A 17,588-nucleotide genomic window follows, 5' to 3' on the forward strand; every position below is an offset into this window, starting at 1 on the left:
GTTGGAGGTTAGCCTCGGCTACATGAGACCCTGTCTCAAAGGAAATATCTAAATAAACAGGCAAAAACTACCTGTAATTTTCATCTCCTTCTAGAAGACAAAAATTCCATGGTATGGTCCTCTTTCATGATGGTGTGTGGCAGCAGAGGGGGAAAGTGACTGCATTTGACTGTGTGCTGGGCCACTAACGGGAAGTCATACACACTGCCTACCCACAACTTCTGCAACTTACGGTGAGTTTATCCTGCCACCCCGGCACACTCTGATGATCCTCCACACTCCTGTACCCATTTGTTCAATTCAAGAAACTCAGGCTAAGTTGCTTACTGGGGGCACTCTCACAAAAGGCAGGGGAGCTGAGATGAAGATTCAGGCAGTCTGTCCCAGGCCCTGTCCCTTACTGCCACACATACAGCATCATGCCAAGCAGTACCAGGCTCCACTCGAGCAGCGGAACCTCACCCTGCCCTGTCCTCATGCTTTTCCCACGCCAATGGCCTCTTGGTCATTGGTAAGGCCTGAGCTGCACACAGTGACCTCTGCTGCCGCCTCCGTGCCCTGTGACTGAACAGGGCAGTCACACCTGCAGTTTGAGCATCTGGGAGGCTGAGGCAGGAGGATCGGGAGTGTGAGGACAGTCTGGGCTACTTAGTGAGTTCCAGGTCCGTCTGGATCCATAGCGCTGTCCACTGTGCCCCGCCCACCAAAGAAACCACCACCAACAAAAATACCAGGGGCTGGGGAGACTGTGCGGTTGACTAAGAGCCTGCCTTGCAAGCATGAGACCTGAGTTTAATTCCAGATATCCGAGTTTAAGTGTGCGGTGTGGGGGTGCTCGATGGTAACAGCAGCAGTGACATGGGAGGCCTCTGGGACCCACTGGCCAGCAGCCCAGCCGGCTTGGCGAACTCTAGGCCAGTGAGTCCCTGTCTGGATAACAAAGTGGACGGCTCCTGGAGAATCAGCCTCGTGCCTGGGGCCTCTACAGACATGTGCATCTGCACACACACGAACAGGGAGATGGAAGATGTAGTGCTTGGAAGATGGTTCTATGGGCTCAGAACTGATGGGGGATGTCCTTTTGTATGCTGTGAATATGTGTTACTGTACAGACCACACCTCTATGGTTAGCTAGTGGCAAGCTCCATTCTCTGATCTACAGGCAGGTTTTATTTGCACAAGTAAGATATCACTACGCAGAACAAGACTCAGGAACCAACATTTTAAAAGGGGTTCCATATGCACTGTTTTTGTGTTGTTTTCTGGCTCTGGGGGTGGGACCTAGGGCCTCATGAGTGTAGGCTGATCCGGCTCCAGCTCCCCCACCCTGCCAAATGCTGCTTCAGAAGAGGTGAGGGGGAACCTCATGTGAACCCTTGCCTCGATCTGCTAAGTGGGAAAAGAGCCCTAAGCCAGAGTGCAAAATCCATCAGGCTGTGAATATGAGATTGGGGGTGTTATGTCTGAATACCTTTGTTGTGTGCATCAAAGAGAAAACAAAAGAAAAAAATCAAAACACTGGCAGCAATCATTGTCCCCGTCCCCCACAGGAAGCATCACTAATGGCTTCTCCTCTGCACTTTAACTCCTCATGGGCAACACATGTCACTTTTCATTAGACAAGAAGAGGACATTTCCAAAGCTTGAGGTGTGCCGGCGAAATGCGGAAGGGGTGTGAGTGGGAATCCTTCCTCTTAGCCAGTTGATGGCTGTGTTGGTATTTTCCTAATTGTCACTGATTCTGCAGCTCAAGCTGAGCAGAAATCACAGATCCTTCATTCAAAAACACATCCTGCACAAACAGCCCCCATAGAGTCTGGAAGGGGCTTGCAGACTTCCTGGTGAAATCTCCCAATCCAGGCAGGCCACCACCACCGTCTGCTTCTCTTGCAGCATTTCTTATGCCCAAGTTCCTGCAATGGCTCGTTAGGCTCGAAGCACTCAGCAGCTTTGCCGGCCCCAAGCTCCAAAAATCATTCCACAATTCCCCACTCCCCAAGACCACATGGTCAGGTTTGTCACAATAGTAACCCATTCTCTGGTACCAATTTCTGTCAAAGCTAATTTTCTATTGCTCTGATAAAGACCATGACCAAAAGAAATTTGGGGGTAGGAAAAGGCTTAGTTGACTTAGAACTTATAGTCTGTCACTGGGGGAAGTCAGGGCAGAGACCTGGAGGTGGGAACAGAAGTAGAAACCATGGAGGAACCCTAATTACTGGCTTGCCCCATGGGCTCATAGTCAATCACCTTTCTTATGCTTCCCAGGATCACCAGCCAAGGGGATGACACCACCCACAGTGGGTTGGGCACTCCCCCATCAATCAAGAAATGCCCCACAGACTTACCCAAAAACCAATTTGATGGAGGTCTTTCATCAACTGAGATTGCCTCTTCCCAGGTGACTCTAGCTTGTGTCAAGTTGACAAAAACCTAACCAGCACAGTGACCTTGAATAACCCTGGCTCTCCTGGTACCCTCTGCCTAGCTTCTTTTCTAAGGGGGTCATGGAAGTCACCTCTCAAGCCTCCTAGTGTAGACAGCACTCAGAGACCACAGGTCCTAGAACTCAAACACCCAGATGTCCCTTCTGGTCCTTGTAGCCGAGATGGTCCCTGAGGAAGCCTGGTTTTATGGCTGTCTCTTTTCCACTCTTCCTCTGCTCAAGCAATTATCTGGCCACTGTAAGTAGCTGTCACTCTCTAGTTGGTCTTTATATGCCCAATTAACTTTATGACGCCTGGTGCCATCCAGGACACATCCATCACTGGGCGGGTGCTTCAGGGGGCCGCTGACTAGTCAGAGAACTTGGGTGGGCACCTCCCATTCCCCAAGATGTCCTTGGAAGCACAGGAAGGACCGTGTCCCTCTACCCTCCTTTCTGGACAGCAATGTATGACCTCTCAAGATGGTGGGGAAGTGGATCACCACTGGCCAGGTGTGCCACTCCAATTTAGGAAGATGAGCGTGGTGGCAAACATCGGAACCTTCTGCGTACCCCATACTGTGAGATAAGGGGCAGTTAGGTTGCAAGCATGGGTACCAGTTTTGGCTCTGCATCTGCCACTTCCCAGCTCAGTGATCCCTGGTGAGTAACTTAGCCATTCTTGGCCTCCGCTCCTTGCCCTGTGACCTAGGGAGAACCAAGCCCTTCACTCTGGGAATGTTAAGGAGGTGAAATCGTGTGTAATGTGCCTGGGTAATGGTGACATTCACTGATGGCTGCAGACTTCTATACTTTCTGTACTCTCCAGTTGTCCCACGTGTCTCTGTGACCAGGATGCTTGAGAACCCATCCCTGTTTTGTAAAAGGGTGCAATGACCATAGGACTCAAGGCCTATTCTAGACACATATCACATAGGACAGTGGTTCTCACCCTCCCTAATGCTGTGACACTTTAATACAGTTCCTCGGGTTGTGGTGACCCCAACCAAGAAATCATTTGTCACTTCATAACTGTAATTTTGCAACAGTTATGAATCGTAACATGAATATCTGATATACAGGATACCTGATATGTGACCCCCGTGAAAAAGTCCGTCAATCCCACAGGTTGAGAACCACTGGCATAGGAGCACCTGCACCCTGGAACATACAGTGCACACTCAGATGATCAGTGTCTACACGTAAGAACACACTTTTGCACATAACCATGGCTCTTGGCTCCTGGGAGAACCCATCCCCAACCTGCCCTACAGTAACTATGTTTGTGCATCTCAGGCTCTGTGAAAGTCCAAGCTGGCCTCCATAGTACCCCTACCACAACTGCCAGTTAGCGTGGCTGTGGCTCCTGAGATATGGAGGAGACAAATGACTTTCTGCTGCAGGGGAAACCTGCATGACAGGCGCCGCCCTGCTAACCTGGGTGCGGTGGTTTGTGCACTGGTCCCTGAACCATCGTGGAAAATGGTGGAACTATGTGGTCCCACCAAGGAGCAAGTGGGGGCCAGAGCAGATGCTACATTGCCTTACAATGACTCTCAGCACAGATAGGAGGTGCTGTGTTGTCTGTCCGTCCATCTCTGTTCCCCACCTCCTCTCTCCCTGCCCCATCAATTGCTGAATCCCTCCACTCACTCGTTGGCTCCGATGGATTGCCAAGCAGGGGGATATTAGAGTGGCTTTAGCTTAATGAGCTTCGGGGTTGCAGTATTGTCAGAAGCAGAAATGGCCCATCTGCCATGAGCAGGAGGTGGCAGCTCTGGTGGAGGCCAGCCCCAGGCTCCCAGGCAGGGCTCTCAGAACCTGTCCTCAAATGACCCAGCTACCCCGCCCCCAGCACACTTGGCACTCAGGGCCGGTGCCGGGTGACCGAATCAATTCTCTCAGCCGAGAGGCCACAGCTCCCCTCTCACCTTGGGGCATTTAGTATACCAGGCGCTACGTTTTTCTTGATCGGTGAGCACCTGTGAGATCAATTCTACCATTCACCCCCGATTTACAGATGGGGACACTGAGGCACGCCCAGGACAGTCAGTCACTTGCAAGTGGCCCTGGCGGCTGCTCTAATTGCCTGGACTTTGGACAGGGGAAGTTTTGAGGAGTCATTCGGTACGTAGGGTTGTGGCTCAGGCTACGCTGCTCCACCGGCTCCCGCCATGACAAATGGAACTGAGAGAAGGTGTCGAAGCCCAGTGAGAACAGAACCAATCAATCCGACGGACATTCAAGTCACCCGTGAACGCGCATCTCTCTGCGTCCCTCCGCCATCCATCAACTGCCCTTGCCACTTGCACTCCACAGAGGCAGAAGGATGTAAAAGACGCCTGTGTTCAGTCTCACCGGGTCACAGGAAGGCTGTGCGCGCCTGGGCGAATGGCTTCAGATTCCTCAGCTGCTACACAGCCATCAACCTTTCTCTCTCTGGGGACATTACACAGGCAGGAGAAGTGAACAGCATCAGAGAGTTCCTGGAACAGGGTGCAGGGTGTAAGAAATACTTCTCTGTGGAACAAATCGGGCTAGAGCTGTGGGCTAGCCTGGGTGCCTGTTCCAAGTTCCATTGCCTGTGTGGCTCCGGCGGGCTGCTTAACCTCTCTGTGCTCATCCATAAAACGATGGTGGCAATGTGGTCTGGGCCACTGCTGAGACAGGGATTGCCCAGCTTGGAGCTCTAAGCACTCGGCTGACCCTTGGTGGTTTAGTCCAGGGTTCTCTTCGATCACCCCCTTAAAGTTGACCATAATACACCAGACTCCTCAACCCATTTCTTCCGTCCATGAACCACCAGCAAAGGGACTCAGGGAATGGACTTCAGCAGGGATGACTTCACCCCTGGAGGCTACTGCTCTGTCTGGAGACGTTTTTGGTTTTTACCTGCAGGCAGCTGGTAGGTAGAATGTTAGAACCCAGAGATGCTGTTTAAACACCATACGATGTACAGCACAGCCTTCAATATGAAGAGCTTCCCAGGCCCACCTGCAGGTGGGTATTGAGGCTGAAAAGCCTCGGTGAGAGGGACTTGGGAGCCGCCTGACGGGACTTCCCGCTTTACAGGTGGGTGGTGGAATGCCTCAGGGTTAAAGAGCCTCGGTGAAAAACAGTGAATTTACAGCCCACCCACAAGTACCATTCACACAGTGTGAGGATTTACAGCCCCTTGATGGCAGACACTGGGGCAATTAGGGAATTTTTAAAAACTGTCATTTGCTTTGGTGCCAATAGGTTCCGCAAAGCTTCAGGGATAGATGGATGGAGAGAGAGAGAGAGAGAGAGAGAGAGAGAGAGAGAGAGAGAGAGAGAGAGAGAGAGAGAGAACGAGAACAGGGGCATGCTAGAGTGTTTGTGTGTGTGTGTGTGTGTGTGTGTGTGTGTGTGTGTGTTTGCATGTGTGGAGGTCAGAGGTCAATGTTTACCTTTATCGCTCTCCATCTTACTTTTTGAGACTGAGTTTCTCACTGACCTTGGCTGTTGTTCCCTGATTCTATTCGCCTGGCCAGCCTATGAGCTCCTGACACCAGCTTGTCTCCGCCCACAGCCCCTAGCTCCTGCTGGCTTCTGTATGAGGGCTGGGATCTGAACTCAGGTGTCACATTTGCTTGGCAGCCATTTTACTAACTGAGCCAGCCTCCAGCTTCAGGGTTTGTTTGCTTTTTTGTTTTGTTTTGTTTTGGTTTGGTTTGGTTTGGTGTTTTTGTTTTCTTTTGAGACAAGGTCTCATTGTGAGCTCAGGTTGACCTTGAACTTGTTAGACTCCTGAGTGCTAGGATTACAGGCATGTACCACTAAATATGGCTAAGGCTAAATGGATACGGAAAGCACTTATCTAACACCTGGAGAAACTGAGGCACTGCTCTGCAGTTTTTAACATGGGGAAGTTACAGAGAACTACTAAACCTGATGAAATCCATAGATGTTTGCTTCTTGCAGGGGGAAAAAATGAACATGTGTATAACAATGTCCTGAATGTTGGGTTTCCCAACCCTGATTCACACCCCTCTCTGGAAGGCCAGGGCTCCAGACTGGCCTGGCTGTCTGTGTCCTTGAAACCTGCCTAAGGACAAACACTGTGGAAAAATTCTGTGTCGAACAGTTGGGAGGGGGTGGTGAACTCCAATATGGAAGTGGCAGGGACACAACGGAGTCTGTGACAACAGGTCTTCCTTCATCTCTCTGGCTTCTTCCTCCATCATCAAGTCATGCCAAGGTTAATGACAACTCTAATTACTTTTTTTTTTGAGCCCGTCTGTTTCAGGAAGCTGACCTCGGACAGAGCCACCCAGCTGCTGCCTCTTTGCAGGCAGGATAGGTGCAAATGCCTTGGAGGGGATCCAGACAGAAGGAAGTGCAATGGGGACACAGAGGACAGCCTCACGGACAGAGACTCTGTCACATAGAGGGAGTGGGGGTGCCAACGGATTTTCAAGGCAAACGTTTTATTCCAGACTTAGCACATTCTGAAAGTCCAGTGTCTTTCCGACTCAGCTGGAGACCTTCCCCCTCGGAGGAAGCCCCCAGCAGCCTCGTTTCCATGGAGATGAGGCAAGGTTTGCTAACACGTGGGGTGAGAGTTTTTTCCCTGAGGTTGTGTGCCTGACCACAGATCCCCCTGTGGGACAGCCCTGCAATCTCCTGTGAGGTCCCCCTGTGTGCACGGCTCAGGGGAAAAGATGGCAGCCAGTCACATTGTCCCCTGCACACGCCCGAATTCTTAACCCCTTGAAGTCTGCTTCAGCTAATCATGGAGAACAAACCACCCTGAGCCCAGAGGCGATGTGTACAAAGGACAGTTAGAAGAGATTCTCTCCTGGCCATCGTCTCTCTGTCCTCACATCCTGGACATGGCAGATCTGGGGAGACAGTGAAGGGCGCGTGAGCCTTTAGATTCTGGGATGGAGCTGCAGAAGGTAGCTTGGGACTCTGCACAGATTGAGGCTCTCCTGGGTTCTTAGTTCCAGCAAAACTGACCCACAGAGGAAGCAAAGCCTCCTGGGGGGCCTGATGCCTTATCCCCCAGAAATCAGGCACAGGAAGTAGATAAACAAGGCAGGAAGGAGTCACTGGAGAGGCTCTCTGCTGAGCTTGAACTCTTCAATGAAAGTTTGAATTTGGAGCTGGCAAGATAGCTCAGCAGGTAAAGGAGCTTGCTGCCAAGACTGATGACCCGAGTTCAATCCCCAGAGTAACACAGTGAAGGGCGAAAATTGACCCCCCCAAGAATTACCTCCTGACCCCCGTGCATATGCCATGGCACACACATGTGCATGGAAAGCAGCAGGATGGAATACATAGTTTTAGAAGTGTAGGTTCACAGAGTCAGTGAGTTTGGGGACTGGTCCATGAAAGATACCATATGGAGTTAAGGACATCACTCTGAGAGCCAACCAGAAAGCAAGCAAATCTATCATGTCTATGACCTTGTCTCTCCCAGCCTCAGTTTCTCTATCTGTATAGTGGAGATGCTATAGTGCCCCCTCCATAGGATTAAGAGGAGCAGTGACTGTGTTGAGTCAAATAAATTTTAAACCAAAGGTCTCAGGGCTGGGGCTCAGTGGGTGGAGAGACTGCCTACAATAAACGAAGCCCTGGGTCTCATTGCTAGCGCTGAAAACACTCGGTGTGGTGGTACATGCTTGTAACCCCAGAACTCAGGAAGTATAGGCAAGGTAGTCAGAAATTCAAGGTCATCCTCAGCTATATAGTGAGCTCTGGGCTAGCCTGGGCTACATGAGACCATGTCTCAGATAGATAGATAGATAGATAGATAGATAGATAGATAGATAGATAGAATGATAGAATGCAGGACTTGGCACCTTATGGGGCTTAATTTCCATGTTGATTCAAAGTGACCTCATACTGTCCCAGATAGCTTCCCTTGGAAGGGAAAACTCAGCAACAGGACTCAGGTAGGGACAGGAGCACCTGAAATCCTAACCCAGTTACAAAGAGTCCCCTTCCTCAGAGACACAGCCAATGATGCACAGTGAGGTCCTCACCATGCCCAGCCACTGCAGCAGCTGGATGAGCAAGAAGGCACCTGAGAGTCACCTGGGGAAACTGAGGCAGAAGTCTTGCTCACTGAGAGCCTTGGCTTCCGCAGTGGATGCCCCAGATAGCAGAACCCCTTCCGCAGTCTCACACCCCATCCGATGCCCCACCTGGTACCCCACCTGGCTCTCATCTGATTTTCCTCCAGGAAGTGTAGGAGGAACAGGAATGAAGGCATGGTGTGGAGCTTAGAAGACACAGATAGCATCGGGCTTGCCTCTGGCGATGCTGCCAGCGAGGGCTGCCAGCCGCGATGGAGGAGACACAGGCTGCCCAGGCCTCCGGGGCTGCCCTCCCCACTCTGGGACGCCAGGGAGAAAATACACCAGCTCAGCAGAGGTACACTCTGCCAGCCCAGATTTGGCCCAGGATCCCTGGAAGTCTCTCAAATCTCCTTCCGGGGAAGCCAAGGGATGCTGGGACTCCGGGGCTTGCCAAACTGGAGCATCCCAGCACAGGTGCAGACCAAAATTGCCAGCAAGCACGGAAACGAAAAGAGCCTCTTGCTTTAAAAACTAAACTGGCGGTGTTGCTATCACTTACTAAATAAGTGACGGCCTTCATCGTATTTATTCACCAAGGAGTGCCATCTCCATTTTGCACAAGAGAGAAATGAGACACAGAAGCAAAGTGGCTACCATGAGGTCACAGAGGAAATGAATGGGATTTGAATCCAAGTCTTCTTGATCTGGGAACCCTAGCTCTCAACCACAACACTGCCTCATGACACCAAGTCAGTGTCAGGCCACAGAGGACAAGACAGTGACTCGCTGACCCTGTGCTAGAAGTGGGGGGGTGGGTGCCTTTAAAGTCGAGGACCAGAAGGCTGGGTCAGGTTCACTGCAAGGCACGAAGAACTGTTTGCACTCAGCTATTTCCTTACACACTAGCCCAGGACCCCAGTCTGTGGAACGGTGCCACACACATCTGCAGGACTGAGAAGGTGGCTCAGTGGGTAACAAGACTGCTGTGATCCCCAGCAGCTGTGTAGGTCAGACATGGCAGTAAGTGCCAGAGCTTAGGGGTGAGGGGAAGGAGGGTCCCTGGACCACTGTCCAGCCAGCCTAGCTGAACGGATGCACTGCGGGTGGGAGTCCTTCCCAATGAAAGGTACAATGTGCAGAGATAGGCAACTGGAGTCTACCTCTGGCCTGAGTGTGCGTGACACACACACACACACACATACACACACACATGCACACACAAGCAGGATGCATCCGTTTGCACTTTGCACCAGGATGATAGGAGATTCCTGAGGACAAGAGGCGAGCTGGCTTCTAGCTGCTCCCTAGTTCCCACTGGCGTGTAAGGGACTGCTCCGTGGGTCCCTCAGTGGCCATGCCTAGAGTTCCCCCTTTTCTCGGTCACCCTGACCCTGATGACCCCTGGCATTTTCACTGACACAGCTTCCAACTCCCCTCCAGCATGCACTCTGTCCTCTTCCACAGCTGCTTCCTGCAAGCCCCGCCTCCCTCCTGTCCACACGCCATTATCCCAGCTCTCTGAGACCTACTTTGCCCTCTTTCTCCCATCCATTAAACACAGTTACAACTGGGGCACGCCCATCATCTCACTCTATCCTCTTCAGAACCCTGTGGTGTCATTATGCCCTTCCTCCCTTCAGCACACGGGGCTCAGGGAAGTACATCTTTGTGCTCCAGATTCACCAAGGACTCCGGGTTCTCTAAGCCCGGAATGTCCCCACACCGGGTCCACCTCAGCTGCCTTGCCCCCACGATGCCTGCCTGCCATATGCCTGTTGCCAGGGTAACTCTATAGCTTACTTTGGGGTGTGTTCTTATACATTCTCTTTAACATATTTATGGGATGCACAGTGATGCTTTGATACATTCATATATATATGCATATATATACACATGTGTGTGTCCTGCCATGATTAGGTGGGTATCCTCCCTGTGTCCATCTCATCATTAGGAATACTCAACACCAGCCACTTTAAAGCACTCTGTTCATTGTCATCCATGATCACTGTGCTGCACTGTAGGGTACCAGATGCCACTCCTCCTGCTCCCTGCCCCAGCCACAAACCCTTTCTCCAACCCTGCCCTACCTCTGAGCCTTTGCCTAAGCCAAATGCAGTGATTTTTGCTCACCATCTCTGCTAACTCCACCCTCAGTGAGGCATTCAATACTTCCAGAACTCTCGATCAGCTCTCATCAGCTGAGACGGCCAGTGTTCACACCCACAGCACAGCCTCCCTGGTAAACCTCCCTCTGCCCTGGTAAACCCCTCAACTTCCCTCCTTCCATGCACACCCAACATGGACATGGCCTGAGCCCAGCCTGTTCTGTACTCTCTCCATCCTTCTCATCCTCTGGGTCGGATTGCCACCTCACGCAACAAGGATGCTGAATCACAGGTGGCCAGGCGCTCCCACCCCAGCATCGCCATGCAGCCCCAGGGGGAGGTGAAGCTGGCCTCACCCAATGCGCTCCTGTTCCATTGCCTCCATCTTCTCTGCCCGAGCGATCACACGGTTGATGATCTCCTTCTCCTCGTCTGTCAGCTCTTCCTGGTTCCTCTGCCTGTCGGTCTGCACTCCAGGATGGACGGACCATCCTGCCTGCAGCCTGTGAAGCCAAGGAGAAGGCATGAGGTGTGTTGGATAATCCCAGGAGTCAGAACAGAGACCCAGGGATCTGCAAAACCAGTGCTGGAGCTTCTGCAGGGAGCCTCCCTGGCCCAGAGACCCTGGGCAGCATTGTGCCTCTGAACCTCAGCTTGTCTGTCTGAACAATGCGACATGCATCATTCCTTCATCCCACTCTGATGCATCCCGGGCCACGTGCATAAAAAGAAGTTAAAAGCCAAGATATTTTCACAAAGATACTAAACCAGACTCACACACACACACACACACACACACACACCACAATACAGCTGCAGGGAATACAGTCAGGCCAGGTGGACCCCATGGATGGCCTGACCCAAAGATGTTGATACATGTTTATTTTTAGATGTGATCTCATGTAGTCTAAACTGGACTGGAGCGCCCTCTGTAGCTGAGGATGACCTTGAACCCCTGGTCCTCCTCTATCTTCCAAGAACAGAGGTGACTGCTATGTTCTGCCATACCTGGGGTGGGGGTACAGTTCCCTTTAAACTTTAACCAGTTGTTAGAAACATGGTTGTAAGCATATCTTTATAAGGACAAATAACCAGGTTTCCCACCATTAAAGGCTCCGGTATCATTTGGGAATCTACTCTGTGCATTATCCCCTGCCCCACCCCTATTGAGACAGGGTCTCATATCCCTCAGATTGGCCTTGGACTAGCTATATAGCAAAGGTCAACTTTGAACTTCTGATTCTCCTGCCTCCATCTCCCAAGTGATAGAATTATGGGTGTTCACTACTACCCCTAGTTTATGTGGCACTGGGGCTCAAACCCAGGGCTTCATTCCACGCCGGGCAAGCACTCTATCAGCTGAGCTATGCCTTTAAGTCCTCATACTCCCTCTTAAAAAGCAGATACAGACATAGAAGACATATCCAAGTCAGTAGCTTTGGTCTTCACAGCATCCCTGCCCTGGCCCCCTTTCCTGGTGTGTAAGGAGGATCTGCTGGGAGCACTTCGTGCTGTGCTCATGGAGAGCATTCCCTGGCCTCTCAACTCTATGCTCCACAACACAGGACTGAGATACCCCCCACCCCACCCCACTCTCCTGAGTTAAATGCCAACTGGGAAGCTCTCAGCCTTCTCTAGCTATCTAGAAACCTCAGATCCGGGAAAGCACTGGAGTCCAGGACACATGAGACACCGGCTCAGGAAAGCACTGGAGTCCAGGACACATGAGACACCGGCTCAGGAAAGCACTGGAGTCCAGGACACATGAGACACCGGCTCAGGGTCACTTTGGCATGGGGGCAATGAAATTGCTTTTGATTCAGCAATTAGGAGTTAAAACCTAGTTCCCTCCCTCCCCATCCTCTTCTCCTTCCTCCTCCTCTGTTTCCCCCATCTATCAGGTTGCTTTGGAAGAGCAGAGAAGGATTGGACGGAAGGGAAGCAGATGTCCTGAGTGGTCTTGTGAGGTAGGAAAGAGGATGGCCCATGGAGAGATCTGATGGAAACACAGGTGTGGCCCAGAGCAGGTGCCTCAGGTGTTCCAATGCCAGCCTGCCTTGGACCCTACAGTAGCACCTCACAAACGGTGAAGCCCAGGACCAGACAGCAGTGGCAGTCATCCACATGGTGAACACACCAGACATCGCCCAATTCAGCTCTTTAAGATGCTTAATGTTAAAGTCTGTAAAGTTTACTGCCATAGTAAAAGCCCAGGGCTCTTTCCCACTTTGGCAAGTTCCCTCCCATCTGTTCTCCTGGTCCCATTACTGGCACCCCCTCGCTGCTCCCCAACCACTGAATCTTAGCCACACTGACCTCTTTGCTCAACTTGATCACCCAAACCTAGTTTCTGCCTCAGGACATTTGCCCTTGCCCCGACCCCTCCCTGCCATGCCATGCCAGGAGCCCTTCCCTCCTCCAAGCATTGGTCTCACAGCACCAGCACGTCATCTCCTGTTGCCCAGGTTCAAATTCTCTATCACACCCGTCTCCAGATGAAGCCATCCTTAAACAACCCTCTTGGTACCTGTTAATTCCCATCCCCTACGCCCCACTGAGCTTCAGGGACCTCATCACTATTGTGCCCTGGCACTCAGATCAATATCTGAGGACACAGGGACACAGAGACCTTGACTAGAACCCAGGCTCTTGTAAGCAGGGATGTTAAAGTCTTCTATTTGCGGTCCACATAGGATGGAAGCAAAGCATACCCCTCTCCCTCAGTCTAGACACCGCAGGGCGCTGTCCCAGAAGGTGAAAGCCTCCTGGGATCCTGGGGACACTGGGAATTCAGAGTTGGTGTTCACCTAACCCCATCTCAGGCTCTGGGGTATCCTGGCATTGGTCAATTCCTTGGGAACTTTTGGAAAAGTCGGACGTGTCTTCCACATCTGGAGGAAGAACTCCTAAATTAAGGAAACTTAGGTTCCTCCAGGCTATGCCAAGGTCTCAGAGGTGAGCTGGGAGAACAGAAGGGGTAGAGAGAGAGCTGGGAGAGAGGCCTGCCTGAGGTCTCTTCCCCCTACTTGAGATTGACACTGTGGCTCCTGACCCATCCCACAGTGCCCGCCTCCTCCTCAGGCCTGTGGTTTCCTGTGGGGAAGGTGGTCTCCATCCGCCCAATTCTTCCTTTTCTCAACCTTCATCTTTCCCTTGCTTGTTCCTCGGGTCCTGGTTTTAGTTGCTTTTCCTATTGCTCTGACGAGAAGCAGCTTAAGGAAGGGCTGATTTGAACTCACATGTGCGGGCGGGTGCGATCCCTCATACCAGGGAAGGCACAGCAGGGGCGGGTGGCAGGAATGTGGGGCAGAGACTCACATGGCACCCACAGTCAGGAAGCAGACAGAGATGGATGCTGGCGCTCAGCTTGCTTCCCCCTCTATATTCAGTGCGGTACCCCAGCCTATGAAATGGAACTGACCACACATAAGGTGGGTCTCCCCACCTAATCTCAAATGTCTCACAGGGATGCTCAGAGGGTCTTCAAGATGATCCTAGATCTTCTTGTCAAATCAGCCATCAATATGAACCATCACTGCCCCCCCCCAGTTCCCCCTCCAGTTCTTTCCTGACTTTACAAAGCAATTCCACTCTTAACTCAGGGGACATTCCAACCTGAGGCCCAGTGTGGATCCCCCAAGGACATGTTCTACAGTTCAGTCTGGTCCCGGTCACCGTAGCCAGTGCCTCCCTCCCACCCACCACCATACAACCTGCTGGGCTTTATGTACACCAGGAACTTAGGCTGCTGCACAAGCGTGACTTCAGAGACACAAATGAGCAGAGCAGATGTGTCCCCAAGGTCCCTTATAGGAGGACTGCCTCCCTCTGTAGACTGCAGGGAGCCGAAAGGTGGCTGGCAGCTGCTGCCTCCTCTGAATCCTCCTTCTATCCTGATGTAGAACAAGCAGTTGACACACAGCTCAGCTGATGTTTGGAAACTTCCTCCTGGGTCTCAGTGGGAGACCACAGGCCTCCTGTAGATTGCATGAAAAATTCCCAAAGCAAACAGAGGGAAATAAGATGGGCTTTTCAACCAAAGCCTTTTACTCTCTGGGAACAGAAGGAGCCCCCTGGGTTGTGAAACCTTGTGAACATGGGGGTCTTGGGAAAAGACAGTGGGGTCTCTGCATATTGGACATTGTGGTAGTTTGAATGTAATTGGCCCCCATGATCTCACGGGGAGTGGCACTCTTAGGAGGTGTGGCTTTGTTGGAGTAGGTGTGGTCTAGTAGAGAAAGTGTGTCTCTATGGAAATGGGCTTTGAGATCTCATATATGCTCAAGATACTGCCCATGTCTCAGTCTACTTCCTTTTGCCTGCATATCAACATGGAGCAGCTCCTTCTCCAGCGCTATGTCTGCCTGCATGGCTCTGTGCTCCCCACCATGATAACAATGGACTAAACCTCTGAAACTACAAGCTACTACCCTCAATTAAATACTTTCCTTTATGAGAGTTGCCCTGGTCATGGTGTCTCTTCACAACAATAGAAACTCTAACTAGCACAGGTGCCAATTAAGTGTCATTAAGACGAAGTCTAACGTGAAGATCTTGGTTTGGGTTTTTTGTTTTGTTGTTGTTTACTTTTTGACAGGGTCTCAGTCATTCCAGGCTGGCCTTGGAATTTCTAAGTGACCGAGGATGACCTTGAATTCCTGATCCTCCTGCTTCCCCCCCCGAGTGCTGAGATTACAGTATGGCCCATCGTGCCCATTGTATGAGGTGCTGGGGATCAGACCTAGGGCCTCTTGCACGTTAGGCCAGACTCTACCAGGGATCTTACTGAAAGCCAATGCTAGAGACAGAAGCGCTGTCATCCATGGGACAAGCTACACAGAGGATTGTGTGCCCACCCCACGCCTGCCAGTTCAGTCCTCTGAGGAAGCAGGATCCCAGGTAACCCAGCCTGAAATTAAGTGGCAAGAACTTGAGGGTAGGGTGTTTATTTCTGTGTGTCTGCTTACAAGTCAGATAACTGGGATGCCTGTAAATAGGGTTCGCTGAGTGAGATGCTTCAAGATCACCACTATCGAATGTTCATTTCCTGGATGCCCGACACTTGGGGGGGAAGGGACTGATGCAGACTAGAGACAGCATGGCCAGGACCGCACAGGAACAGCCCCTGCCGCATCTGTCCCTGCACCTAAAGAAAGTGGAAGGTCGCTGCCACCAAAGCCTGCCTCAGAGGACTCTAGACAACAGGAGATGGGTGAGCCTCCTGGAAGCCCCGCCCACCTGTCTGCCCCTGAAGCACACAGAGGAGGCCTTGCCCCTTCCCACAGCCCACCTGCATTCATTTCACACACATAATCCCCACGTGCCTGCCAGATGTCTCTATCAATACGTGATGAGCTCCCAGAGGGATTGGATGATGGAAGAGCTGTTGGGGTGCAGGGGCGCTGAAGCTTTCTCCACAGCAGCCGAAATGAACCCTTTTGGGTCCCTCCCTCCTGCCCTCCCTTTGCTGGGATGCCCACAGTGCAGGCATCAGGAGGGTATTTTTACAGCTCAGTGGGGAGGTTTAATGATGGAACCAGGAAGGCTGTGCTGCTAGACATTTTCATTCCTGGCCAGCAAGGACCCTCTGCATGGGTTCCATCCTGGTGACACCACAGGGGATGCAGAGGGACCCTGGGGTTGCCACTGTCCTCATATGCAAGTCATCTACCCCCTCAGCCACTCTGAAATTCTGCACTCTCACATGAAGATACTGCCTAAAGACACTTCGAATGTGGATCGATTTCTCTCTCTTATCAGGCCTGCCTTTACACCACTCTTTCTCTGGAAAACTTGCATCATAGTCCCCAAGTCTGGGCTACATAATATTCTTCAGGGCCCCACAACTGTGCTTTTCCTTACATGGGAGAGTGTGTTGATTACAGGTGGTTTTCCTGTAGACCCCACTAGATGTCCCCATGCTGGGGCTATGAACGTATCTCTGGTGCTTAACATGGCAGCTGGTATACAGCAGGTACTTGGTCATTTTTTTCTCTTGAGACAGGGTTTCTCTGTGTAGCCCTGGCTGTCCTGGAACTCACTTTGTGTAGACCAGACTGGCCTTGAACTCACAGAGATCCACCTGCCTCTGCCTCCTGAGTGCTGGGATTAAAGGCATGCGCCACCACTGGAATAGGAAGGGAGGGGAAAAGAACAAGAGGAAGGAGGGAGGAACAGCGGGAGGGAGGGAGAAGGGAGGGGGAGGGGAATGACAGCAAACCAAACCCGGAAGCCTCTATAAGCTCTGAGCCCCTGTGGAGTCGTGGCTCTGTGATATCCTAGTCACAGTTTTGTTTTGGATTTTTAATTGTTTAAGGGGCTTGGGAATGATGACTCCGCAGTGAATTGCACTGGCTGCTCTTGCTGAAAACCAAGGTTCAGTTTCCAGCACCCACATGGTGCCTCGCAACCACACATAATTCTAGTTTCCGGGGATCCAACACCCTCCTCTGACCCCCGCGTGTTCCTACAGGCATGTGCCACACAGACACGCAACACACAGACATAAAACCGTTTAAGCCAGCACGCAAAGTAGTGGGTTCCACTGCAGTGTTTTCACGAACACACGTGACTCCCCTTCATTCTCCTTAGCCTCCTCCCTGCTGCCCTCCCCACCCCTCCTCCTCCTGCTGCCCTGTCCTCTTCCCAAATAGTCCTCCCTCTGCTACCTTGTCATGTGTCCCCCCATCACCCTCCCTGTCACCCCTGCCCACCCCGGAACATTTTCCTTTCCTCTCTCGGTTCCCTTTCCACTTCAGAACACACACGCGCACACACGCTTCAGTCTGGAGTCCACGTGTGAGTGGCGAGAGGCGACAGGCAGCATCTGTCCCTCTGAGACATCTCATCCATCATTAGTCTGACAGCTCCTCAGCCCCCACCCCTGACACGTCTCAATAACACATCTGTGGTTTAATAAAAAGCGAAGCTTGTGTGACCAGGGTCCCACCAGCCAACCACAGAGATCACTGAGTGCCCATTGGACATATGGGGAAACTGAGGCCCAGAGCA

The 17,588-nt window shown here is 51.8% G+C and overlaps 1 protein-coding gene across 2 annotated transcripts in view; it reads right to left on the reverse strand.

Moving 5' to 3' along the window:
• Rph3a (rabphilin 3A) overlaps window positions 1–17,588 on the reverse strand; it is a 69,409-nt gene that overhangs the window by 24,360 nt on the left and 27,461 nt on the right. For both annotated transcript variants that reach the window (XM_040731370.1, XM_040731369.1), the window contains exon 5: window positions 10,934–11,080. In XM_040731370.1, the coding sequence (XP_040587304.1) occupies window positions 10,934–11,080 (147 nt within the window). The remainder of the gene's footprint in view (window positions 1–10,933; window positions 11,081–17,588) is intronic.

The sequence above is a fragment of the Mesocricetus auratus genome, unplaced genomic scaffold (genome assembly GCF_017639785.1).
Source record: "Mesocricetus auratus isolate SY011 unplaced genomic scaffold, BCM_Maur_2.0 Super-Scaffold_100025, whole genome shotgun sequence".
In the NCBI taxonomy this organism is placed as follows: Eukaryota; Metazoa; Chordata; class Mammalia; order Rodentia; family Cricetidae; genus Mesocricetus; species Mesocricetus auratus.